This window comes from Moschus berezovskii, chromosome 4 (assembly GCF_049115385.1).
Source record: "Moschus berezovskii isolate FMDL1 chromosome 4, NW_MosBer_1.0, whole genome shotgun sequence".
NCBI lineage: Eukaryota > Metazoa > Chordata > Mammalia > Artiodactyla > Moschidae > Moschus > Moschus berezovskii.
In genome coordinates this window covers 9,072,330-9,099,064 of record NC_142463.1, presented here as the reverse complement: position 1 = coordinate 9,099,064, position 26,735 = coordinate 9,072,330, and the positions used below count along the sequence as shown (strand labels likewise).

At 50.2% G+C, this 26,735-nt stretch overlaps 1 protein-coding gene across 2 annotated transcripts in view; it reads right to left on the bottom strand.

Moving 5' to 3' along the window:
- The window catches only part of C4H1orf94 (chromosome 4 C1orf94 homolog), a 39,322-nt gene extending 12,927 nt beyond the window's left edge, over positions 1-26,395 (bottom strand). For both annotated transcript variants that reach the window (XM_088834820.1, XM_055403974.2), the window contains exons 1-4: positions 26,067-26,395; positions 6,683-7,371; positions 2,468-2,728; positions 1,272-1,447 (exon numbers count right to left, since the gene is read on the bottom strand). In XM_088834820.1, coding sequence (XP_088690946.1) covers positions 1,272-1,447; positions 2,468-2,728; positions 6,683-7,371; positions 26,067-26,395 — 1,455 coding nt within the window. The remainder of the gene's footprint in view (positions 1-1,271; positions 1,448-2,467; positions 2,729-6,682; positions 7,372-26,066) is intronic.
- Positions 26,396-26,735: the final 340 nt, after the last annotated feature.

The following is a 26,735-nucleotide window of genomic DNA, read 5'->3' as shown; positions in this document are numbered from 1 at the left end:
CGTCTCACCTCAAAGGTGGGGCTTGAGAAAGAGGGTGGCCACTGGCTCTCTTTGGCAAACCAAAAGAAGACTTGAAAACAAAACTTTGGAGAAAAAGAGAGAGACCATGCTAAACCCCTTTACCTCAGTTCCTGTTTTAAGAATCAGGGGCTAAGTCCAGGGGGCCAGCTCAGAGGGGCTTCACACGGAGTACAGAAGACCCACCCCTCGTGCAGGATAAGCCTGCTGCTGTCGAGGAGGAGGAAATACCACTGGGAGCCCAGGGGCAGTGGAAGCGGGAGGGGCACAGGGGCAGGACAAGCCGATCTTCAGGTTGGATTTCCTTCTCTCTTTGCCCTCCCTGGGCTTGGCCAGGCTGGGCTGGGCCTGCAGGCTCCCAGGGGCCTGGTCCTTCTGTCCACCTGCACGCCATCTGGCAAGCAGCCAGGGAGGGGACAGAAGACAGTAATCTTAGGCGCTGAGCACCTGTCCTGGAGGAGCTGAGCACTGCCTAGAAGGACTATTTAAGCTCTTGGTTCGGACTATGGTTTAAATCAGAATGGACATTTATTTGATTTTTTTTCATCTCTCTACCCAGTGGGTGGCAGCTCTTACAGGAGATTAAGTTAAATAGACGAACTAAAGGAACTACATTTTCCCGGAGTAAATAAGCTGTGTGAGTAAAACTGCCAAACTTGCAAGTGTTTCTCCCCCACCCCTTTGTGTCTGACGCCTCTTAGCTCTGAGTCCAAGACCAAGACTGCGTGCCAAGCCACCTCAGCTGGTAGAAGCTAAGATTGCTAGGTTGTCGTTGAAATACAACGGCCACATAATTTGTCTGCACCGGGCCACTTGAGAGTGAGAGGGAGTACAATGAAGAGTTGTGCTGGGACAAAAGGCCTGAACTGGGGCTGTCCCAAGTGATCCAGGACACATGTCATCCGACTGCAAAGCAAGCCACAGGAGGTGGTGGGAAGCAAGGACTATGCCATCGGTCAGTCCTGGGAGCCCGAGTACTTCACAGGCCGGGATTAGCCAAGTGGCTCTGAAAGACACAGCACAGAGTGAACTGCAATCCAGACAAAGGAAAATGAGAAATATACACGTGTGTGTGTGTGTGCGCACGCGTGTGTGTGCATGCACATGTGTACCTGGCAGTTGGTCTGATGGGGCCCCTATGAAGAAACTAACTAACGAGTCCATGGCTCTTTGTGAATGAGGCTCCCTATAAGCCACAGGCTCCTCCCTGGATGGCCACCACCGGACAGCCAGGCTGGGATCCGCTCACTCACCTGGCACTGGGGGAAGGTGGAGGGGTTTGTGAACACGGGCGGGGGTGCGTAGTTCAGGTTGAGCCAGAGGGGCTGGTTCAGGGTTGCTGAGGTCAAAGCGGTGGCAAAGCGTGGGGTGAACACGTTCCCTGTGTACTTGAGGTGGTTCCTGTCGGCCCCTGTCACAGGTGGGTTACCTGTAAGTCACAGGAGAGGTAGAGCGTTTGTGACTGAGGAAGGGAGAGGCCAGCCTGCCCCAGCACCAGTACTACCCCAGGGTTAATGTCCTCACAGGTCAGGTGTTTTAAAAGCTCCCAGAGGGTTCTTCAAAGCTCAAGGAAAACACTGTTAGTTCACACCTTGCCAACGTGGAAGGGGTGAGAGTCCCAGCATAGTCTGGCATGCAGCATCCCCTTCATGACTCACAAGTAAGGAGGCAGTTTAGCAAGAGATACAATCAACCAGCTTGTCTCACCTACGTGCAAAACTATATTCCTTCAAGTGCTTCGGAAAAACCCAGTTTGATTCAAACAATTGCTACGCTGTGGGAAGTCATCCTTATCAAATTGTTAAAGCACCCCGCTGGGGACACGTACTTGGCCACAGCGAGGACCTTGTGTAGCTGTTGCATCTACGTCGGAGTCATTTTTAAAAAATATTTAAAAGTATTACATAATTCCCTTCAGTAAGACCCCAAATTAGTCTGAATGAATGAAATTTGATGGAGTTGTTCCAGGATTTGAATCCTGGATTCTTTCCTTCTATAATATTCTCTGTGGGCTTAAGAGTTAGAGGGGGGCATCAGTGTCCCCTGATTAGCACCTTGTGTTGGGGGGAGAAAGTTGCACTGAAACAGTTGTATATGTACGAGGGAGAGAAAGCTGAGACGTGAATAATCGCAATGTAGAAATAATCTTAAAGTATGGGTTTGGCTCAGGCAACTCGAGGGGACAAAAGACATGCTGAGTCAGGGCTATATTCAAATTAATCACCACTAATGCCCATGGGACCCCTGAAAGTCAGCTAGATTTCTTGAGCTCTTCCCTGTAGGGGATGACACAGGAAGAAAACCATTTCCCCCATTTCACAGGACTAGGGAAAGACAGCGACTTGCCCATGGATGAGACAGCAGTCTGATGGCAGCGCTACTCCAGGGGTCTATGAGGCTTTCTGAAATCCCTTCCTCTACAGACTTTCTCTGGGCAGGGTCAGCTTACATTTCAGCTCCAGCCTGTCCACCTCCACTTTGCCACGAAGTTTCAGCTGCCCGCTTGGGTTCTTGGTGGCTCCAAGGAACTCGTAGAGCAGGTTCTTCTCGGCCTGCCAGGCAGGCTTCTTGGCCGGCAGAGCCATGGACATGGAACCCATGGGCTCACTGCCACCTTCCTCACCACAGGTGTCCTTCCGGCTTGGAGACCATTGGCTGAGAAAGAGGCTCTCTCGGCCCCTGGTCAGCTCCTTGGCACCAGGGCTCCGTTCTAGAGCAGGAGAGAAGCTGAGTCAGTGACTCTGGAAGACCACGTGCTGGATGGGGGGAGTGTGGTCTTGCGGACAAAGTCATGGATCCTCCACAGCACACCTGAGACTCCCACCACTCTGGGCTCTCTCTCAACCAAGTTCGATCCAAGTCCAGTCCCTGAAGCCTTCACTGACCAGCGCCCATGATGGTCTCACACTCCCCAGCAGGCATGCATGCATCCATCCATTCTTGCCTTCTTCCGTCTATCAGCTCATCCACCCATCCTTTTATACACCCATCCATCTTTCCTTCCTTCCATCCACTCATCCATCCTCCCTTCCATAATCCCATCCTCTCCTCCTTCCAAACGTCCTCCCTTCTAGTTCCCTCTCTTTTCTCACCTTCTTTTCTTTCTTTTCTTCCCTCCTCCTTTCTTCCCTGCCACTTCCTTCATTCTTCCCTCTTTTCCTTCCTTTCTTTTAGCTTTCTTTTCTCCCTCTTTTTCCTCCCTTCCTTCCTGCTCACTGTCTATAGGCTGGATCACAAAGGCTCCGGATAGTTCCCGTCTTCAGGGAGCACACCTGGCTCAGTGGGGGGAACACACATTCCTACAGAACACGCAGCTGGTCCCTCGCCATAGACTCTCCCCTTGCTGAGTCGCCAAGGCGATTCAGCACACTCATCAGCACCAGGCTCTGACCTGAGTCCTGGGGACACTTGGATGAGTCAGAGCCAGACTTGGCCCGGCAGGAACTCACAACAAGGAGGAAGAGAGAGAGACAGACCCAGAAATAGCTCCGGGACAAGGCAGATGGGGACCGTGAGGTGACAGAGGGACACAGTGGGAGGAGACGGTGGCTGAGACAGCTTCTGTCTGAGGACCAGAGGGATTCCAAAAGGAAGAGAGCCTTCAGCAAGGCCTCACACCCAGGGCTATGGGTGACTGAAGGCCAAGGCACAGAGGCACCAGTGAGTCACTGGATGCTGTCGGTGCCAGGCTCAGCTCTCTCTCTCTCTCCAAATAGACCAAGTCTCCCTAGTGCAAGGACACAGCCTGGACTATCAGGGATCCCCCTACAACAGTGAGTTTTCACCCGTATTTCCTTTTGAGCAATGGAACTCTTTCTTCCAACAAAATTAAGTACGGTGGGGGAATGCACCATAGTGTACACATATAACGTATGGTGCGTGCATGCTCAGTGGTGTCCGACTCTTTGTGACCCTATGGACTGTAGCCTGCCAGGCTCCTCTGTCCATGGGATTTTCCCAGCAAGAATACTGGAGTGGGTTGCCATCCCCTCCTTCAGGGGGGTCTTCCCTATCCAGGGACTGAACCCAAATCATCTGGGTCTCCTGTATTGTAGGCCAGTTCTTTACCGCTGAGCCACCCGGGAAGCATATAATATATATACATTTATAAATTTTTTAAGGCACTGCTTGGCTGAGGGAGAGAAGAGGGCCTTGCTCTCAGCACCGTCATGTTTTTCCCAGCTTGGAGGTCCTGGTCTCCGTGGAGCTTGGCTGGGAAATGGCAGTGGACACGTGGCGGGCACAGGGGATCATGCTGGTAACAACAGGATCAGAGGACTTGTGCCCAGCATTACCTGCTGGGAGTGGACATGACCCACCAACTCTTAGTCCCACTGGCCCATGGCCTTGGGACTGAGTCTGGACAGGATGGGGCCTGCCCTCTTATTGCCATCCCAGCAAAGGAGAAAGCTGCTCTAGCCTGAGCCAGAAGAAAATGACATTTTTAGCAAAACACGTCCTTGGTGTCTTTTCCTAGAGCTTCTCTGGTTGCAGAGTGTGGCCCCCAGCCAGTGCTGAGATAACGGTACCCACTAATAATAGCCCTCTCCCCAGAGACCCATGCACCAGCCATCACACCCCACCCCAGTCACCTGAAACACACTTGCCACTCACTCATCTCCAAAGCTCCCTCTTCCAAAGGTTGTGTACACACACACACACACACACACACACACACACACATCCCTTCCTGCCATTCCCTTGGCTCGCTCACATGCATACACAACTACACACACAGCAGGGTTACGCTCAGATGTGCCCACACTGCATTTCCTCTAATACGCTCACATCTGCAAAGTTCCTCCTCACACCTTCGCTCACACACCTATACACACACACATGTGAATGGTGGGAAGGTATGTGGGACGGAACTGTCTCCAAACCAGCAGCCCCGTCTGACAGACATCCAAACCTCCCTGGTGGAGCCGGAGGTGGGAGGCACGTCCCCTCCTCCGGGGATGCTCCATCATCTCACACACACAGCTCATCGTCCCAGAGTCCCCGGACCCCTGGAGGCCTGCCCAGGACCCAGAGTCCAGCATGCTGTCCACAGTTTGGAGTCCTTCAATTCAGTTCAGTTCAGTTCAGTTCAGCCACTCAGTCGTATCCGACTCTTTGCAATCCCATGAACCACAGCACGCCAGGCCTCCCTGTCCGTCACCAACTCCCGGAGTTTACTCAAACTCATGTCCATCGAGTCGGTGATGCCATCCAGCCATCTCATTCTCTGTCGTCCCCGTCTCCTCCTACCCCCAACCCCTCCCAGCATCAGAGTCTTTTCCAGTGAGTCAACTCTTCGCATGAGGTGGCCAAAGTATTGGAGTTTCAGCTTTAGCATCAGTCCTTCCAATGAACAACCAGGACTGATCTCCTTTAGAATGGACCGGTTGGATTTCCTTGCAGTCCAAGGGACTCGCAAGAGTCTTCTCCAGCACCACAGTTCAAAAGCATCAATTCTTCCGCGATCAGCTTTCTTCACAGTCCAACTCTCACATCCATACATGACCATGGGAAAAACCATAGCCTTGATTAAACGGACCTTGGTTGGCAAAGTAATGTCTCTGCTTTTTAAGATGCTATCTAGGTTGGTCATAACTTTCCTTCCAAGGAGTAAGCGTCTTTTAATTTCATGGCTGCAATCAGCATCTGCAGTGATTTTGGAGCCCCAGAAAATAAAGACTGACACTGTTTCCACTGTTTCCCCATCTATTTCCCATGAAGTAATGGGACCGGATGCCATGATCTTCGTTTTCTGAATGTTGAGCTTCAAGCCAACCTTTTCACTCTCCTCTTTCAGCTTCCTAAAATGCTCCTACAGAATGTTCTCTACGGTGACTGTGTCCCTGTTTTCTTAGGAAGGTGGATCTGGGCCCTCCCAATATAGGCATCTCTCCTTTTCCATCTCTCACAACCTGGGAGAGTTTTTCTTCCAGTTTTCTCCCAGTGACTGCTGATGGCAGGCAAGTGTCACTGCCACCAGTCTTCCTTCTTGGAACCATACAGTCTGAGTAGCTGGATCAGAACAGACACAAAATGCAGAATCCTGGAATTTGGGGAGGCTTGGGAGGTGGCTGGCAATCCCGGGGAGGATGTGGACTGGACTCCTCGATTTAGGAGTGGGAATGCACTATTCTAAAGCCCTGGAGTCCCTGGGAACAAACCCCAGGGTCAGCAGTCTGCCTGCACCTGGAGAGTTTACACATTTACCCCCTATCCCTGAGAGAGGGGACCAGGCATCATGGTCAGGACAGGAGCCTCCATCAGAAGCCAGTTAAATTTCCCTCCTATTCAGCTCAGAGTCCCCTGGCTGTACTTTCACTCTGGACCCAGCAAGGGTAAATGCTTCTTTCAATGTCCTCGGGGTGCCTATGGATTTAAAAACCCAGTCAGTTATAAAGTGGGCCTCTCCCTCTTCCAAAAGTGTGTGGGATTCAGGGCCACCATGTTTGGTTACATGAGATGTGCCCTGTATATAAGCATCTGGCAGAGGAGGGCTGTGGGGGCTGAAAACAGCCTGCACCCTGGGACCACGCTTGTCAGCAAGGCCACCTCGCCCCACTTTGCACAGCGATGCTTCGTGGGCCTGCTGCAGCCCACGTGGCTTTCTGCTAAGTTTCTCCTCCCAGCAAACGTGCTTCCTAGCCCTGCTCCCAGCCCCACTCACCCATCAGTTGCTGTCCCTCCACGATGGGGTCAGCCTCGGGCTTGGAGCAGATCTTGGCAAACACTGGGAGCTGCTTCTTCTGAGCAGGGAGCTCAGGGAGTTTGTTGGGAGGCACGGGCGGAGGCGGGGGAGGCAGCAGCAGGAACGGGCCCAGCCCCGCGGGCTCTCTGGGTCCGGGGCCATTGAACATGCTGCTCTGCAGGAAGTCCCTGATGACCCTGGTCTCCTCCAACACCATCTTGCTGTCGGGGGCCTTGGACATTTCTGTGGACTTCAGTGGGAACTGAGCCAGGAGCTTGCTGATCTCCGAGCTGGAGGCCCCCAGGCTGCGGCTCCTGTCCCCTGTCCCCTTGGCACTCTTGACCTTGGCAGCACGCAGGATGCCCGTGACCATAGATGTGGCAGAATTGCAGTCTGGCCGGCTGCCGATGACCGACATGGCCACCTCAGGCTCCAGGAGCTTGTCACAGGCCATGACGGAGGCTCCTGGGTGCTCACTGCTGCTGGCCACCAGCGAAGGCATGAGAAGGCAAGGGGCTGGCTGTCTGGGCTGCTCAGGGTTGCTTCTGGGTGCCTCCAGCTCCCCTGAGCTCTCTGTGACCAGGATGAGGTGCTCTTTGGTGAGGCTCAAGAACTCCTGCTCCACCAACAAGGAGATCTCGTCTTTGTCACTGGTGAGCTCCAGAGCCCTGCAAACAGGTCAGAAAGAGAGATGGCTTTAGGGCCCGCTCCCTGAGGGTGACTCTGCAGTGGGGCACAGACCCCAGGAAAAGGGGCTAGAGAAAACATGTTTCTCAAGGTGAGAAACCTATTGCTCTTCACAAGAGACATGGGCCATACGTGGACCCCCAGGGGGTTTTCACACCGTACCAACAGGCAACAGTCCGAAGAGCTTGATTCTGGGAATCGGGACTCCTGGGTCCTCTCCCAGTGCTCCATCTTGCTGAGTGGGCCGAGTCTTAATTTCTGTCCATCGCTCCCTGTTTGGTGGTGCTCAGGACCCAAAGCACTAAAAGGCCAGCAGCAAAGGGGACAGGACTGAGCCAACAGCTCTGGATGTGGCGTCCAGGGTGCCAGGGCCCCCATGCACTGCAGGACAGTCTGAGTGAGAGCAGGGCCAGCAGGGTGACAGCTGGAGCTCACAGCCTGGCTCAGTCACTTCCCAGCTGTGTGATCCCGGGCCCCTAGCTCAGCATCATGGTACCGCTGTCTTCCTTCCTGGTGAAGTGGAGTATCACAGAGATGCTTCAGACAGTGTCTGGCACAGTAAGGGCAATACAAGTGACAGCCGGTATATATACACCTCTGGCAGCCAGGCTGGGCCTCTGGATCCTGAAATCTGCACAGTGGCTCCATAGATACCCGTGTCCACCTTGGCTGGCGTGGCCTTCTGACCTCATCACAGACTGGGCTGCCTGGGAGCACCAGCAATTGCTTGATCCCTGCACTGATTCACAAGAATCTTCCAGTATCTAAACACTGGCTTCTACCTGCACCTGAGACCTGGGACCTCCAGCTGCACCCTTGGTGGCCAGCCGGCTCCATCCTAATGTGGCCTAATGGTCCCATGGACTCTAAGCTCCTAGATGCTGGCTGTCTCCAGGTGTGGGAGAGGGTAGCAAACCTGCCGGACTGGTTTGGGTCCACACTGCCCCACCAGCATCCTTGGTAAGGGGGGAACTTTCCTCCCTGGTACTCCCAGGAGGACTGTGGCAGTCCATCCTGCTCTCCCTCCTGGGTGGGTTCCCAGGAAGGGTGGATGAGTTGGCCTGCATAGAGCATTCTAGAAACTGGTCAGAGTTCTACCACTGGTGAAAATGGTGATAAAGAGGCAGAGGGAAAAATTAAAGCATCCTGTGAATGGAGCTTTGGGAAGGCTCAGAGTATATTCCTGCCCTGACAGTCCATTCTGTGGATGCAGTGAGCCCTGAAAATAAAGACTAGCAAATGCGCCCAGCAAGGATATTCCTTCCTGGTAATGCTCTGTATGTGAACACATGCACATGGACACACACACACACACACACACACACACACAGACACACGTACAATGCAGGCACAAAATGACTCAAGTCATCACACATAAAACCAGGGGATGGTCTCTGTATCTGACAACCAGTCAGAATGGGCACAGGCTACAGTCCCAGATGCTCCTACTGTGCCGGCATTAATCCCATAGTTGATGGTTACTGATGAGTCCCAAGGGGTCCTGGTAAAGGTCGTGGCTGGTCAGGGCACTTGGGAGGCCTAGGGAAGAGTTTAAAACATGGAAGCTTGTCACTATTATAATGACGGCGACAGCCAACGCCTCCTGAACACCAGCCCCGCATGTGGTCTCCCCAGGCCTGGAGGCTGGGAGCTGTGCCAGGAAAAGGTAGGCTCCAGTCAAACAGACTGAAACCAGAATCGGGCACTACTGCTCACTTCCTGCCACATCCCGGAACCCTGGGGACTCCGCTGTGACAAGGCATGACACCTATGACACTACGTGCACCCAGCCCCTGGGTGGGATCAGAACTTGGTGCAGGAACCCCTGTGCAGGCTTGGCACAGACACACACAGGAGCCCGGGGCACGTGGTGGCTGTGAATGGCAGCAGCAGTGGGCTGGTGCTGGACGCTGGCCACCGACGCCATGCAAGGGGCAGGGCCGTCCACTCGGCTCTCCCTCTCTTCCTGGCTCTCTCTCCTCCTCCCCACATCTAGACCCAGTCTATCAATTGGACCCCTCTCCTGCTGTGTCCCTGGGAACATGCTTGCAATGCAGGAGACCCGAGTTCAATGCCTGGGTCAGGAAGATCCCCTGGAGAAAGGAATGACTACCTACTCCAGTATTCTTGCCTGGAGAATTCCATGGACAGAGGAGTCTCAGGGCTACAGTCCATGGGGTCGCAAAGAGTCCAACACAACTGAGTGACTAATACTCTCATTTCACTTCGCTTTCCTGCTGTGTCCCTGGGAACACTTGGAATAAAGAGGCTGCCAATCCATGGTCCCAAGTTATTGATCCCCCGTCTTCTTCATCATCACCCTCAAAGGGAACAGGGGAATCTCTAGTCACAGAAACCAGACATTAGAAGGACCAGTTTTTGCCTCTCTGTCCCCCTCCAAAACTTGCAAAGCTGTACAGATAGATCTTCTGAATTAGAAAGACATGACAATTACATTAATTTTTAAAAGTCAGAATAATGGTATTGTGGTTATATTTAAACAATAAAAGCATTCTTTTCTCTTAGAGATACATGCTAAAGTCTTTACAGATAACATTACATCTGGGGTTAGCTTTAAACTTAATCTAGCAGGGGGAGGGAAAAGATGGGGTTTGGGGAGTAGACAAAACAAGATTGGCCTGATGTTGACCAGGCCTAAGGCTTAGTGAGAGGTACATGGGTTCACCAAGTACTATTAATTCTATTTTTGTCTGTTTGGCTTCTCATTTTTTTTTCCTAAAATAAAAAATTTCTACAATAGACGGACACACAAGTCTTACCACAGTATCCTTCAAAGCACCAGCTCCAAGGAGAAGTCAAAGCAGCTTTTAAAAGACCCACAAGGCCTGAGGTCTCTGTACCAAATCCACCCTACAGGTGGTCCCTTCTCAGCACCTGAGAGGACACTTCTACCCCTCCCACACCCCAGAGCCAGAATGATGGAGAGGACCCAGCCGGAGCTGAGTGTAAACTCCTTCTCATATTCCTAAGCCATTCTTTTCTGGAACATCATGGGGATCAATGGGCCTCTTAAGAAGCTTGCATTCCCAGAAGAGTCTGTGCCAAGAACAGAGGGGCTCACCTGGGCTGCAGGTCCCCTGCATCTGAAAGACTGGCCCAGGGCACCCAACCCTCCCTGGGACAGTCTCTACAAACTCCTATTTCCTTTGCATCTGCCATGAATCTGGAAGCCAGGCATCCACATAAATGCTTCTGTTTAATCCTCCCCATGCCTCTGGGCAATTGACAAAATCATTCTCCCTTTATAGATGAGAAAAGTGAACTTCTAAGAGGCTAAGGACTCTGTCACCAAGGAATTGAAGAGGCTGTCGTGGGGATGCTCCTGGGTCCAGGTGACTTTCTGACCTCTTCCTGCTCCAGCCCAACTTCCTTTTCAGGGAAAGTTCTCCATCGAGGTCTTCCTGCTCCAAGGCTGGGCTTCGTTCCCTAGTCTGAATGCAATCAAGGATACTGCTGGGCTCATCCCGTCACTCCAGCCTGTGGAGGATCATCACGGTGAGTCCTGAGCCTGTCATCCGTGGCCTTAGCTGTCCCTGACAGCTCTGTGTCAGCTGCATGTCTGATGAGTCTGCCTTCTGGGTCCCCCGCCAATTTATGGATAGAAATGCTGAAGGTGAGAGAGTCCAGAGTCCAGAGCCTTGGGGACATTGCTGGAAACCCTCCCCCGACCACCCCCAGCCTGACAGTAATTCTGGATCAACACTTTGGGGGAATAAATCAATCCAGTCACTATCCACTATCATTACATCTCCACTCCTCCGAGGCAGCCTCTATCAAATACCTTGCTGCAATCAAGATTCAGCACACAGGTACAAGTCCCTAAGCAAGGGTCTCCCCTTCCTGCCCTTTCCACACCCAAGAAAACACAACTCATTTGTTCCTTAGAAAACTGCATGCCGGCCGAGGAAAGACATTCTCAGAATTAAGATCAAACCATTCCCCCACTTAAACCCTTATGTGGGTTCTTACTACACACAATAAAAATCCAGACCCCTTTCTGACCCCCAGGGCACCCCACTAAGTGGCCCAGTTATGCCCTCCTGCTTTGAGATTCCTCTTCTTCCAGCCCCTCTGGTCTTAGAAATATTCCTTTGCATATCAAGTTCACTCTAATCCTGGGGCCTTTGCAACTCCTGTGGATGCTAGTTCATCCCCAGACTAACTCTTATGAAGCACCCTCTGCTCCATCAATCTGTTTTCTTCTAGTATTCGTCACCCTCGCAAAGTATTTTTTATATGTCTTTATTTCCAACAATAACACATCTTCCCTGAGGGCAGGAATTGTATCTTGTTCACCACGGAGGCCTCAAGACCTTGAGCCATGCTGGGCACCACCTTCAAGCTAAACAGGTGTTTATTGAATAAATAAATGAACTGGCTCATGAATTTGTCTTTATCCTTGTCCATTTCTTGGAACTCTGGAAATCAAAAGCTGTGTTGCCAAAGACCGCCCAGCTCCTTTTACTGGTTGCAGACTCCCTGGTTTTGATTGCATTTTTCTGGCCTTCCCTCTCATGTCCTCATCGTGGGCCTGGCACCCCTGTGAGCTGACGGGATGACAATGGCCAGCCTGTTCGACCTTGTCCTACAAACTCCCAACCCTCGTAAGGCAGTCCCACCGCAGACCCCACAAAGATCCTGCCCAACTCTTAGCGCCCATGGTGGGGCTCCCAGAAAGATTTTTCCCTCTCCCCATAATGGTGCTGGGTCCCAAATCAAGCCTGCCTGCCTGCATCTATCTTTCTTCCTCTCTCCTTAAGAAGTTTTGCCGAGGCTGGCATCTCTCCGGTGCTATTTGCTTTCTCCTTTGAGTGGGTAAAAACCATAAAATCTGCCGCAGACTCTGTCACAGTGAATCATTCAGGGCGGTTAACCCAGCTCCCGGGCGCTGACAGAGGAAGCCAGTCAGAGTTGGTGCCCGGCCCCGACGGCCGCCACCACCTCCGCTTCGCCCGCCTCCAGAAATGATAGGTGTCTGACGGCGACTCTGTACGCGGGCGCCGCGTGACATTTCGGCATTTGCAGTGTACAGAGTCGTATAAAAATAAAGGCTATTGACTGGCTGGCACCCCTTCCCAGAATAATGACTAAGCAAGCATGCTGTTAGCTCCCCGAAGCCGTTCTGTGTACATGATAACACAGAGCAAAGATGAAAACTGCTATTCATCTGAGCCAAACAACAGAAAAATGCAAGCAGGAAATTGTTAGTACTGGAAGAGGACACCAAAACAAATATTTTCTTCCCACCATGGCATTTCAGATCGACGACAAAACACGGTACCCAGGCCTGGTGCCCGGGGACACGGCTGACTGCAGATGGAAGCAAGCGAAGGGCTCAGACTCCATGCAGAGACTGACCGACCTCGTGGCGGCAGGTGAGACCGACTCCTCCACGTGTCTGCATGGGCAGAGCAGCTGACAGAGTGGCTAAGAGCTCGCTGCCCGGAAGGAGGCAGGAGCTGAGTTCAAATTCCATGGCTGCACGGAGGCCAGTCCAGCAAGCTGTCGAATACGTCTAAGCCTCCGGTTCCAGTTCACAAAATCAGAAGAGTGAGTATTTATGGAGGATGAACTAACCAGCGAGGCACAGCACTAAACACGTTCCATGAAAAACTCTTATCTGAATCCTCGCAACTGCAGTGGGATGGTGTGAAGACCGGTTATAGCTTTGACCCTATGGTAGTGCCTGCTTGGCTTGGTTCAATAAAGAAGCAGAGATGTGGCAAGAGCTTGGGCATTAGGGCTTAACCTCTGGTTTCTTGGGGGATTTGGCGACCTCCCCATGAACAAGCCCAGGAGGATAACACATCCCGTGGAGGAAAACCCCAAGATCCTCAGCTGACTAGCCAGGCTTGGATGACCATAGACATATGGGTAAGGATGAGCCACGTCCTGCCATGCCATGCCCAGCCCCACCCAGAAGAATCAGCTGGCAGAACCCAGCCTACTAGATTGCTCAACAGGGGAGAGCTGAGTAGGAAGTTGTAGTTTAGAGCCACTAAAGTTTGAGGTAGTTTGTTACATGGTCAGCTCTCCATATTCCAGGTTTCACATCTGTGGCTTCAACCAACCGTGGATGAAAAATACTTGAAAAAAAATTCCAAAAGATTCCAAAAAGCAGAACTTGAATTTGCCGCACACTGGCAACTACGCACATAGCTTTAATGTTGTACTTTGCAATTACTTACATAGTATTTACACTGTACTAGGTATTGTAAGTTATCAAGAGATGATTTAAAGTACACGGGAAGGTGTGTGTAGATTATGTGCAAATACAAGGCCGTTTTATATGAGGGAGAGGGATTTGAGCATCCGTAGATTTGGTATCCGTGGGCGTTCTGGAATCAATCCCCTCTAGATACCAGGAACGACTGTTTATCAAAAGCCCATGGAGATACAATTATCCCAGTCTCTAAATGAAGAGGTTCAGGGCCCCATTCCCCATTTCGCCCCCACCCTCACTTGACCAAGGCTCTTGGACACTTCTGGGTGTTCTTGTCTGCCTGGGGAGCAGGGATTCATCTTCTATTCCCCTGGAGACTATGTCACAGCACCAAAGGCGGCCTCTGTCCAATGTGGACAAAGCTCCCTGTGTCCTCACCTTTCCGCTCCTCCAAATCTAGGGTTCACTGATCTGCCCTGAGTCCCCGCTCCCATACACGCACCACACCATGCACACACATCCCCACCAACCTGAGTGTCCACACAGCATTACCTATGTGCACACGCACATTTCCCAAACCGCATGTGCAAACACATACGCCACAACCCCGCCATCTATGCACACACCCACACACCAGGCATGCTCTCATACATACTAACCCATACGTACACACACACAAAGCATAACCATGTACACACACATAGCAGTGCACACACACACACCCAGGCACACAGATATGCTACAACCACACACAGCTGTGTGCACACATACAACCATGCACACCACAGCCATGCACACACACACCCCACACACACACACACACACACACCTGCACAGGTAAACACAGCACAGTCATGTACACACACCTCACAATTGTGCCCATGCACCCATGGACACACGTAGATACACCCACGTACACAAGCATACAACAGCGCCATAGCTTACAGAAACCCAGAAGGAAGAAAGGGGAAAGGAGGGCGGGCTCCCCTCTCTTACAAGACCAGAGGACTGGGCCGATTTTTTTCGGTTCAGGGGGTGACGAGGGGAGTGGAGAGAAGCTCCAGACTCCATTGCCACCCCAGGGCCCATGTAGCTGCATCCCAAAGGAAACCCAGAGCTGCATCTCCTGGGCCCTCCCTAGTGAGGGGGGCAGAGTGGGCAGCAGACTTTCAGAAAACTCTGACTCCCGCCCCTCCTCCACTCTCCAGGCTGCCTGAGGATTAAGTGAGATGATGAATGTGAAAGCACTCGGTAAACTGTAGCGGGCACTATGCAAATGTTAGCGGCTCAGACCACCAGACCTGCAGGGCAGGGAGCGGCCTGCTGACCCTTCACAGCCCGGGATCCAGGCTGGTTGAGGGTAGGAAGTCATAGAAATCCTGGTCATCTGTCCCATGGGGATGGTGACACCACCCGGGGTTAAGGGAGGTGGCACTGTGGAATCCCTCAGCTGCCCGAGCCTGGACTCCATGTTTATCTCATTTCTCAACAAAGGTCTTCACACAGGGTAGAGTCCCTTTTCTACAGTATCCCTGGCACCCACTTAGAAGGCAAAAATAGTCAATCTCCTTCTTTCAAGCTTTTCTTTGGAATACCTCTTTCTCTTTCTCAAAGCTTTGAAGCCTGAGGTTCCTTCATCTTTGACCCCCAAAGTATCAGAGAACTTTCTACAGATATGCACAGGAGTCCCCTGGGGTGCTTGTTTCAAATGCAAATTCCTGGGCACCCCTGTGGAAATGGCAGTTCAGTTGGTCCAGAATGGGACCCAGGCATCTGCATTCTGAGCCAGGATTCCCTCCCTCCACCCTCTGCCGCCAGGCATCAGTTTGGATGCAGATGTATCATAGAAAAATCAAGAGAATTCCAGAAAAACATCTAGGTCTGCTTCATTGACTATGCTGAAGCCTTTGACTGTGTGGATCACAACAAACTGGAAATTTCTTCAAGAGACGGGAATACCAGACCGCCTTACCTGCCTCCTGCGAAACCTGTATGCAAGTCAAGAAGCAACAATTAGAACCAGACATGGAACAACAGACTGGTTCAAATTAGGAAGGAGTACCTCAAGGCTGTATACCGCCACTCTGCTTATTTAAAATTACATGCAGAGTACATCATGAGAAATGCCAAACTGGATGAAGCACAAGCTGGAATCAAGATTGCTGGGAGAAATATCAATAACCTCAAATATGCAGATGACACCACCCTTATGGCAGAAAGCGAAGAGGAACTAAAAAGCCTCTGGATAAAGGTGAAAGAGGAGAGTGAGAAAGCTGGCTTAAAACTCAACGTTAAAAAAACTAAGATCATGGCATCCAGTCCCATCAGTTCAGTTCAGTTCAATTCAGTCCAATTCAGTCGCTCAGTCATGTCCAACTCTTTGTGACCCCATAAACCGCAGCATGCCAGGCATCCCTGTCCATCACCAACTCCTGGAGTCCACCCAAATCCATGTCCATTGAGTCAGTGATGCCATCCAACCATCTCATCCTCTGTTGTCCCCTTCTCCTCCTGCCCTCAATCTTTCCCAGCATCAGGGTCTTTTCAAATGAGTCAGGTCTTCCCATCAGGTGGCCAAAGTATTGGAGTTTCAGCTTCAACATCAGTCCTTCCAATGAACACCCAGGACTGACCTCCTTTAGGATTGACTGGTTGGATATCCTTGCAGTCCAAGGGACTCTCAAGAGTCTTCTCCAACACCACAGTTCAAAACCATCAATTCTTCAGTGCTCAGCTTTCTTTATAGTCCAACTGTCACATCCATACATGACCACTGGAAAAACCATAGCTTTGACTAGACGGACCTTTGTTGGCATAGTAATGTCTCTGCTATTTAATATGCTATCTATGTTGGTCATAACTTTCCTTCCAAGGAGTAAGGACCCGATTCCATGATCTTAGTTTTCTGAATGTTGAGCTTTAAGCCAACTTTTTCACTCTCCTCTTTCAGTTTTATCAAGAGTCCCATCACTGTATGGCCAAAGGATAGGGAAAAAATGGAAACAGTGACAGACTTTATTTTCTTGGGCTCCAAAATCACTGCAAATGGTGACTGCAGCCAGAGAATTAAAAGACGCTTGTTTCTTGGAAGAAAAGCTATGACCAACCTAGACAGCATATTAAATAGCAGAGATATTACTTTGCCGACGAAGGTCCATCTAGTCAAAATTATGGTTTTTCCAGTAGTCATGTATGAATGGGAAAGTTGGACTATAAAGAAAGCTGAGAGCTGAACAATTGATGCTTTTGAACTGTGGTGCTGGAGAAGACTCTTGAGAGTCCCTTAGACTGCAAGGATATCCAACCAGTCTATCCTAAATGAGATGAGTCCTGGGTGTTCATTGGAAGGACTGATGCTGAAGCTCAAACACCAATACTTTGGCTACCTGATGGGAAGAACTGCCTCATTTGAAAAGACCCTGATGCTGGGAAAGACTGGAGGCAGGAGGAGAAGGGGACGACAGAGGATGAGATGGTTGGATGGCATCACCGACTCATTGGACATGAGTTTGAGCAAGCTCCGGGAGTTGGTGATGGACAGGGAGGCCTGGCGTGCTGCAGTCCATGGGGCTGCAAAGGGTCGGACGTGACTGAGCAACTGAACAACAGCAACGCCCTAGGACACACAGACAGACGTGAGTCTTCCTCCAGACACTTCAGCTCAGCTGTCTCCACCCTCCCCCATCCCTCAGGGCAGATGTGACAGTCTTAGAAAGCAGATTGGCCGGTGGAAGTGAGACCTCCCATTCTGCCCTCAGCCTGACATCCATGCCCTGGCAGTGAAAGATGGGAGAAGAGAGGAAGAGACTAGCAGGCAGCAGTCGGGCCTTGGACTGGAAGGGTTAGGGTGTGTGGCGGAGTGGGGAATGAAGGATTCAGCGAGCTGGGGAATGAGACAAGAAATACTGGGGAATAAATACAGCAATAAAGGAGCTTCGGCTGGGAGCTACAGAGTGATTCTTATTGTTCAAATTATCTTTAAAACTTTTCATTTGAATCTGTTTAATAAGAGGAGGCTTACCCTAAGGAAGAGGTATTTTTTTAATGTAACTTGGGAGCTGAATTGGAAAGAACGTTGCAACAAAGATATTAAAAAGGGGATTAAACCAAACCACTGGGGGCCCATCTCTGCAGGCTCCCAGAACCTGCGACACGGCTCCTGAAACCATAAAATTAAATTAAAAAGGGGGACACGGGACGCGGGATGTTAATCATGATTCGTCTTGGCCTTCACTGCTCATGGCTCCCAGTACTAAGCAGACGTGCAAAGGCTATTCTGAAGGGCCCCTGGTGCCGGGAGACAGCTCCGGCCTTGAAGCTTCACCAGGTTCCTATCCTTGTTCTGCTCCTTGGAGCTGGATGACTCTGGGCAAGTTGCCCAACTTCTCTGAGCCCTGGCTTCCTCACCTGTAAAACGGGAATAATATTAACCAACGACGGAGAAGGGTTGCTAAGACGATGAGATAAACAGAAAATGGAAACAACAGAGCTTGGCACGTATCAGTTGCTCGTGAAAACGTCAGTTCCCTTCTTAGGCTTAAAGGCAGAAGGAAGAAAAGAGCTTGCAATGTCTTGGCTTCCTGACATCCTGTCCCCACATCGCTCAAAGCTTCCTCTGACAACTGTGACCTCGCACTTGGACCCTGGCCACCTCTGGGCCTCATTCTCCTTGCAGTGGTGTTTTTATGGCTCATCCATCATTCACTTATTCATTCACACACACTGCATTGCCACTGAGTGCCAGGAACTCGGCTGGGCGCTGGGGAGACAGTGATGAGTAAGACACAGCCCTTGCCCTTAAGGAGCCATGGTCAAGTGGGGGAGGGAGACTGTCGCCTCCGGCAGAGCACAGCTTGCCAGAGGACCACCTCATCAGAAACCCTGCTCCAGAATGAGGCGGACACATCTCACTGTGGCTCTGTGTTCTCCCCTCTGGCCAACAGTCAGCCCAAGAGCTGGTTCTGACTCTTCCGTCCCATCACCCTCATCTAAAGACCTCTACCATTGGGTCCTCAGAGCTAAGGAAGCACTTGTCTCTCCTGCTTTCTCCTATTAGATGATATGAGTTACAGAAACCAACTGTTGTATTCCCACTTTTGGCTCCACCTGCCTAGAGTCTCAGACCAACGTGCTGGCCTCCACTAAGCACTTTCCTTTGGCTTAGGTTTTCTGGTAGGTAAGTCTCCTCTTCCCACACTGCTGTTGATTACCTAACCCCTGTCATTTCATTCTTGATACTCATGACAACGAGCGACAACGAAGATGGAGAATTTGGAATCATTATTTTCCACCAGGTGCGGTGTGAACTTTGTATACATGCTTTCATTGACCTCCGCAACAGTCCTTTAGGGTGGTCACTATCACTTTTTCCATCCTTCAGATGAGGAAAATGGGGCACAGAAATTTTGAGCAACTTGGCAGCAGCTGGGATTCTAAATCCATCTGTCTCCTTATTTGATTGTTATCTGAGCCACTGTTAAACTTTTAGGAAAGAGAGGGGATAAAATTGCTTATTTAAATTTTTTTCAGAAAAGAACATGGAAGAGGGAGAAAGGAGAAATGTTAAATGGGGTCAGCAGTGAGAGTTTTAGAGGAGGCTACACTAATTCCAGGTCTTTAAGGCTGGGTAAGATTTCAGTAGACAGAGACAGGGGAGAAAGGCATTCCTGGCAGTGGAGTAACTTGAGTGACGGCAAGGGAGCTGTGCATCTGCTCATGGCACATCTTGGTTTACAGGGAGTTTGGAGAAGAGCAATCAGGGGCACACCTAGAGAAGAAGGCAGGGCCAGCTACAGAGACTCTTCAAGACCAGGTCAGGAGCTCAGAAGACGAGGAATACATGGGGGATGCTGAGTAGTGCTGTTGATGTGTTTCAGGAAGATGAAGTTGGCAAAGGGTGAAGGACATCCAAGAGGGAAAGGAACCAGGAGCAGTAAGACAAGATGGTCTGAAAATGGGAGGAGAGAGGCCTGCAGGGAGGCAAGGAATCAAAAACCATCATGAAGGCAACCAACAGATGCGTAAGGAGATTGGAGGAGGGAAAGGTTGAGGCCCTTGAACCTCTGTCTGCAGCACCAGCTGTGCAGTAATTCACCTGACAACCAGGCTGGAGGATGCAGCAATGTCAGTGGGATGGGGGTCATAGCAGTGGCTGAGACCCAGCCCTGGGAAGCTTAAGGTAGGGGACCCTCAAGTGTCCGTTAGAAAAGGATGCCAATTTGGGGAGCAGCGGGTCTCTCACCTTCCAAAATGTCAAGGGATGTGAGGGTGTGTTTCAGGCCAAATGGTGTATGGCAACTTCCCTCACATTTTCAAAGAGGAGTTTGACCCCTTCAAGGGAAGAGAATGCTACCCAGGAGCAGAACTGGCTCTAGGGCAACAGTCTGAGTTCTCACGTGTAAGTCTTATCCTCATCACTCCCATCACTAGTTTTCAAGCTTTTTTTTTTTTTTTAAGAAAATTAATAAATAAAAGTGGGGATATATTCCAAGCAACTGTTTCAGAAAAGTACAATTCATCCCATTTTTCCTGAGCTGGGTCTTGAGAAGAAAGTATCCAAAAAGAGTCCTGTAAATGCAGGGAAAGATGGGGAGTTCCCTGAGGGTGACGGGAAACTGTGTTGGAGTGGGAGTGGAAAGGTGGCTGTCTTACTGTTTAAATAACAGTAGCAACAAGGGACTTGGCTTCCTGATGGTTCAGCGGTCAAGAATCTGTCTGCGATGCAGGAGACGTGGGTTCGATCTCTGAGTTGAGAAGATTCCCCAGGAGGAGGAAATGGCAAGCCTCTCAACAGTATTCTTGCTGGGAAAATTCCATGAACAGAGGAGCCTGGCCAGGCTACAGTCCATAGGGAGGCAAAGAGTAGGACATGACTGAGCCACTGGGCATGCATGCATGCAGTGACAAAGGACTGCTTTGTTGAGAGAGCAGTTCAAAGCAGGCAGTGCTTTGGGTTCCAAGTCCCAGGGGCTCTCCCACCTGCAGGTCTGGCCGATGGGTGCAAACAGTGAAGATTTACTAGAGCAAGCACAAAACAGCCCTATTTCTTCTTGCAACAGATACCTCTGAAGTCTGCCAACCAGGAAATCATTTGTTTTTTAAATGTTTAAATGGATTTCCTTTCTTTCTGTAGGCTTCTCCTCCTTTTTGGGTCTGGCTCAGGATGACCTTCCAGCTCCTCTCCCCCAGCCTCCTCCAGGAAGCCTTCCTTGAACCCCAAGCGCGGGTCACCCATGGAATTGGCACTTCACCAGGACCTTTATCCTATTGTGCTGTGATCTGCCTTTCTCAAGACACTGAAGATCCCTGTAGGAGTTCATCGATTGTTCCCATCTTTTTTGCCACTGTATTCCTTTCACACTTTGTCAGGCAAGCAGTAAGTGAAGTGAAAGTCACTCAGTCATGTCCGACTCTTTGTGACCCCAGGGACTATACAGCCCACGGAATTCTCCAGGCCAGAATACGGGAGTATTCCAGTAGCCTTTCCCTTCTCCAGAGGATCTTTCCAACCCAGGAATCGAACCCAGGTCTCCCACATTGCAGGTGGATTTTTAACCAGCTGAGCCACCAGGGAAGACCCAGGCAAGCAGTAGACGCACAAGAAATATCTGTTGAATGTCCTTGCTGCCACAGGGATCTGTGTCCATCCCACCCCCTGGACTGGTAGCTCTCAGAGAGATGGCCTTCTGTCCTAGTCATCTGTGTATCCCAGGGACCCAGCACAGGGCTTGGCACCCAGAAGGCGACTATGAGTGTTTGTTGAATGAGTCCATAAATGAAGGCATGAGCAAATGCCATTTCACAGGCCAGCCAGCGGAGTCAACAGCAAACCCCAGACCCCCATCCTGAGGCTGTGAAGTGTTAATAACAGGGAAACTGAATGAATAGGGAATCCTAGAATATAAGTCAGTAAGTGACTTTCCACAATTCTTTCAGCCCAAGTTTAAGACTAATTAAAAGATGACTGAATGAGATTCTGGAGTTAAACTGACATTAGATAGAAGTACAGATTTCTCCCTCACAGCCCATTTCTCTCCATTTCTTCCTCAATAAATTGTCCAACCAGTGCTCAAGCCAAAAACCTCAGTGCAGCCTTGATGTCTCTGTTTGTGTGCCCCGAACCATCAGCAGGCTCCTTCGGCTCCCCTCAGAAACGGGCCACCCCCCCACTCTGTCCGTTTTCTCTGCCCTCACGCTGGTCCAGTCACCATCGCCACTGTGCTCCCCTGGACCACTGCAGCATCTTTCCAGAGGTCTCCCGGCTTGCTCTCTCATTCGCCTCATTTCCACACAGCAGCTAGAGGCATCCTTAAAAACTAGTCCATGCAATCGTGTTACCCCCGCTTCCTAAAAACCTCCAAAGGTGTCCCGAAACCCATATCGTGGAGAATCGAATCTGAACTCCCCACTGAGGTTCTCCAGGCCTTCTGAGACCTTGCCTGCCTGCCTCTGATATCACCTTGTGCCACATTGCATTTTTACCACACCCCAGCCCTGTTGTCCCTCTCCAAGCCCACTCACACCTCAGAGTCCGTGGTTTCTTTCCTTTCCACCTGGACATCCTTCCTTAGATTTTCACCTGACTGGCTCCTTCTTGGCACCCAGGTCTTGGCTCAAGGACTACTTCTCCTCAGAGAGTTCTTCCCTGACCACTCCATCTAAAGGAGTTCCCCTTAGTACTTTAGTCAGTTTTATTTCCATAAGCTCACTCCTCCCTAGCTGAAATTATTGGTTTAATTTTAATGTGCTTAATATTGGTTTCTTCCAACTAGAACACCGGTCCTTTTTCCATCGTAAAGTTATATTCTTTTATTTACTTACTTTCTCTTTCTCTCCCCTACTTGAATGCAAGCCCTAGGAAGGGAGGACCTTGTCTGGTTTACAGCCCTATTTCACCAGCTCTCAGCACAGTGCCAGGCACACAGTAGGTGGCTTAATAAATATGTGCTGAATGAATAATTGAAGGAATGAACTCGAAGTGTGTTCATAGGCGGAAGTCAGCGTGGGGAGAAAACTGAATGTGCTGTTAACTGCCGTGAACAGGAACATAGAATATGGAGGAGGAGAACCCAGCCTGCTCAGATTGGGTCATACCTGGATTGTCGTACTCGTTCTGGCTGCTGCACTGCCCTGCGAACCAGCAGTGTGGGCAGGAAACTGACCAAACTGAACAAACTGGCGCATGAAGGGAGCTCAGAAAAACAAAGATACTCAGCTTATAAAGACAAGAAATCCTCAGGAAGGAGACGTCACCACCTTTCAACAACTAAAAGGGTTACTGAGAGGAAGGGGGTAGGTTTGGCTTGGAGCCCTAAGGGCAGAATCCAGGTCAGTGGATTTGATAGAGACGGATTCCAGCACTGAAAGAAAGTGATTTTTTGACAGTCAGGGTTCATAGCGAGGGAAGGAGCTACCTCAGGAAGTAGTGAGCTTCTCATCTAAGAAAGTGTATGAGTGGATAACCATTTAGCAAGGATGTCAAGGAAAGGATTCAAGCAACAGAAAACGGCCTCCAAGTTCTCTTTCAAATTGCGATGTCTGGGTTTCCATGATAAATGGAGACAAAAAAAAAAAATCTGGCTAATAAGAGTTCCAGAACTTACTTATCTAGCTGCCTTGATATCAATTATCATTACCAAAACCCAAACTGGGTTTACAAATGAAACACTAGACAGATTAGCTGAGAGGCTGAGAGGTTATCTTGTGGGCCTGAAGCCATCTGACAAATATGCTGGACAGCTCCCTGGATATGAACTCTGTTAGTTATGTTTGCTCACCCGGAACATGAGACTGGCAAATATTTCCAAAAAGAGGTCTCAGTTCCTAGGGGGAGGGAGCCAATACCACCACGTAGTGGTTAAGATGGTCTTAGGTTTGTTTTCTGAAACTCCACCACTTCCTAACTGTAGGACCTTGGGCCAAAAAATGAAGCCCTCCAAACCAGTTATTTCATCTGTAAAAAGGATTTGATTGAAAAATAGGGGAGGAAGAATTGAAACAAGAATGGACCAAAGTCAATAATTAATGAAGTTGATTGACAGACATTCACCATACCATTCTCTTTTACATGTTTGAACATTTGCATAACAAAAAGTAAAAAGAAGGGGAGTTTAAAAATAGTCCCCAGTTCATGTAATAATTGTAGGGCTTAAAGAAATCACCATCATCATTTATAAGGAAATTTTACAAATCCTAGTTATTACCAGGAATGTTTAAATATCCCATTTAACCATCCCAACAACCCCATGAAATGCATAGTAATCATCTCCATTTGGCAGATGAGGAAACTGAAGCTCACACAGATTAAATCCCGCAGCTGGCACAGGGCTGAAACGAGATCTGAAACCACAGCTCTCTGACTCTACCATCACAGCTGCCTTTAGTTCAAGAATAGCTCATTGTGTTCTCCTTGGTCGATATCTGCAGTTATGATATTGCTTATTCATCTAAGGCAACGGTTTCCTAGCTCTTTTCTTATAGCAGAACCTTTTATTTCAGTGCAGCCTTTACTTTACATTTTTTTTAAGGATTTTTAAAAAGTTTAATTGGAGGCTAATTACTTTACAATATTGTAGTGGCTTTGGCATACATTGACATGAATCAGCCATGGGTGGGCATGTGCTCCCCATCCTGAACCCCCACCCCATCCCTCTGGGTCATCCTAGTGCAACAGTCCTGAGCACCGTGTCTCATGCATCGAACCTGGACTGGAGGCTTTACTTTTGAACTCCACCAAGCAAAAGCCATAAAAGCTGAACAGTTCTGACTGAGGTAGGGGTTGGGAACCAGAAATCAGGGCACTCAACTTGAAGGTGGCCTCTGAAGTACTCTAGCATTTATCAGCATCATGTGAAAACCCCAGATCGAAGGCAACAAAAACAACCCCCAAGCCCTGAGCACTGCATTTAGGGACAGCCTCACTGGGATAACGCAGCTGATCATTTCCTGTCCTCATCACATTGGATCCTCATTATCAACTCGATGTGGACAGGGCAGGGCGTATCACCCTCCATTTGCAGATGAGAAGATCAAGGCCAAATGGACCGGCCAAAGGTTTGCCAGGCTCACTTTCCAGCCAAGTGCAGACTGGAAGCAGAGTCTGTCTCCACTAACTCCACGGGTCCTGGCAGTGAGGGTGCCAGCTACTGGAAACTGCCGATGACCCTTGGTTCACAAAGTGGACGATCAGCTCTTTGGCCATTGAGAGCTGAGCACAGCCCCACAGGCCCCCTGCCCAGTCCATGTTCCAGAGCAGATGGCAGTGGGCCTCAGTGCCACCGGACAGCCAGATAACAGGACTCTGGCTGTAGACAGGCCATTCCCATCCCAGCCATGTCCTGCTGAGCAGGGGCAGAGGAGGCAACAAGAGTCAAAGTGCCTCCTACCCTTATGTGTAGCAAGTGAATGAGCCCCTAAAGGGCCAGGCTTCAGGGAGTGTGAACTGGGATACACTTTGCCTTTCCTAGCTCTTGCGTAGAAATCCCTGAAACCAGACAACAGTTGATAATTGCCTGAAGGGTTCCTCCACTTCAGAGCATCTCTGAGCTGAGCTGGAGCATGTGTTGGAACAGGCAACACTTAATCATCACTTAGTCTTTAATGACCACTTAATTATTAACACTTAATCCATCTGTAAAATGGGGACATGAATACCTGCCTCACTGGGACTCTGGGAGGATTAATTAATGTTTGCAGTGCACTTTGAAGATGCAAAGCAGTGAACAAGTGCTCAAAGGTGACATTAATAACTCGGTGGATTTATTCGCTTTTTCTAACGAGGCCCTTTCTTCCTCTCTGCTCATCCCTCTCCTTTCTAATATATCCATCCCCAGCAATATCTGCTCAACTTTGCCCTGGTGGAGAAACATTTAGCTCTGTGTTTCCCAGATACAGGATTTCCCATCCAGGAAACGGGCTATTTACAGCCATCTTCCCGCACTTTAATTTTCTATTATGTCCTCTGAATATGTCAATGCCTTCCCAGTAAATATTTTGATGTGCGCTCTTGCAGCGGCTTCTGTGGAGGCTGAATGGGACAGCTGCTCCCTGTATTAGGGAATTCCAGATGTGGCTTAAAACCACCAAATTCATCTGTGCCAATGCCTAGCTTTACAGGGTGGGAGGGGAGAAGCATATTCTAGCTGCCTCTGGGGAAAGCCACAGACATCTAACCTTCACTCTGGCTAGGGTGGTTTTTCAAGGTCTTCGAATCTACCTTGGTATTGCCTATGCCTTTGCACAAGAAATGTCCCCGAAGTAGGCTGGTACAGCAGCAGAAACACAGTCCTGTTCTGGCCCTTCACCCAGGTAACTTCAGGACCCCAATCATTTTGTTCCTGTAAAGACTGTCAAAGGGCTGTGGTGGGTGGGGGGAAACACACAGCCTTTAGGGTTTAGCCAGGCAGAACAACAGGTCAAAACACTCCCCCCGGACCCCGAAAGTCAGACCTCATCTCCTCCCTCCTCCCTTGCGTGAAGTAAGGGCACACTCACTCTTCTTGGAAGCTGAGCCCGTTGTCTCTCAGAGTGCCAGCCACGGGGGCAGAGAGCTGCTCCTTGGAGGTCCTGGGTTGCAGGGCCTCTGGCAGGCCCTGAACTCTCTTCCAGATTTCATGGCAAATCTTGTCTAAACTGTCCTGGGGTGTGTCCTGGTGGATCCAGATGTATCTGGGGAACGGGCCCAGGGCGGAGGGGCGCTTAGCCACCAGGGCCGAGGTCGAAGTCAGCCCATTGCCACTGGCCATCCTCCTCCTCTCTTTCCGGAAGTTCCTTTGTGCACCCAGGACTCGAAGACAGGGTGACCATCCACCACCACCCCTCATTCACCAGAAAGGGCAGTGAGGATGGGGAGGAAGTAGATCAGTTCTGTCTGGCCGTTTGTCCAGAAAGGTGACAGTGTTCAGAGGCCCTTGGTTTGTGTTTGAAAGGTGAATGGAGGACAGCTTTCTTGCGGGGAGGGGGAGCTTATTTTGATTTGTTTTTAGATGCTCTTTCCTAACTTTTGCCCCCCTCCCTGTCTCCCATAGAAGAAATATTTAAAAGTCAACAAAAACCAGTAGCTTAGTAACTGTGGAATCCCCCTGAGCTCAGGAACCAGGCGCCTGGGCGGGCAGAATGACATCTGGAAACAGCTGGAGGGGGAGGGCTGGCTCTCCCCACAGT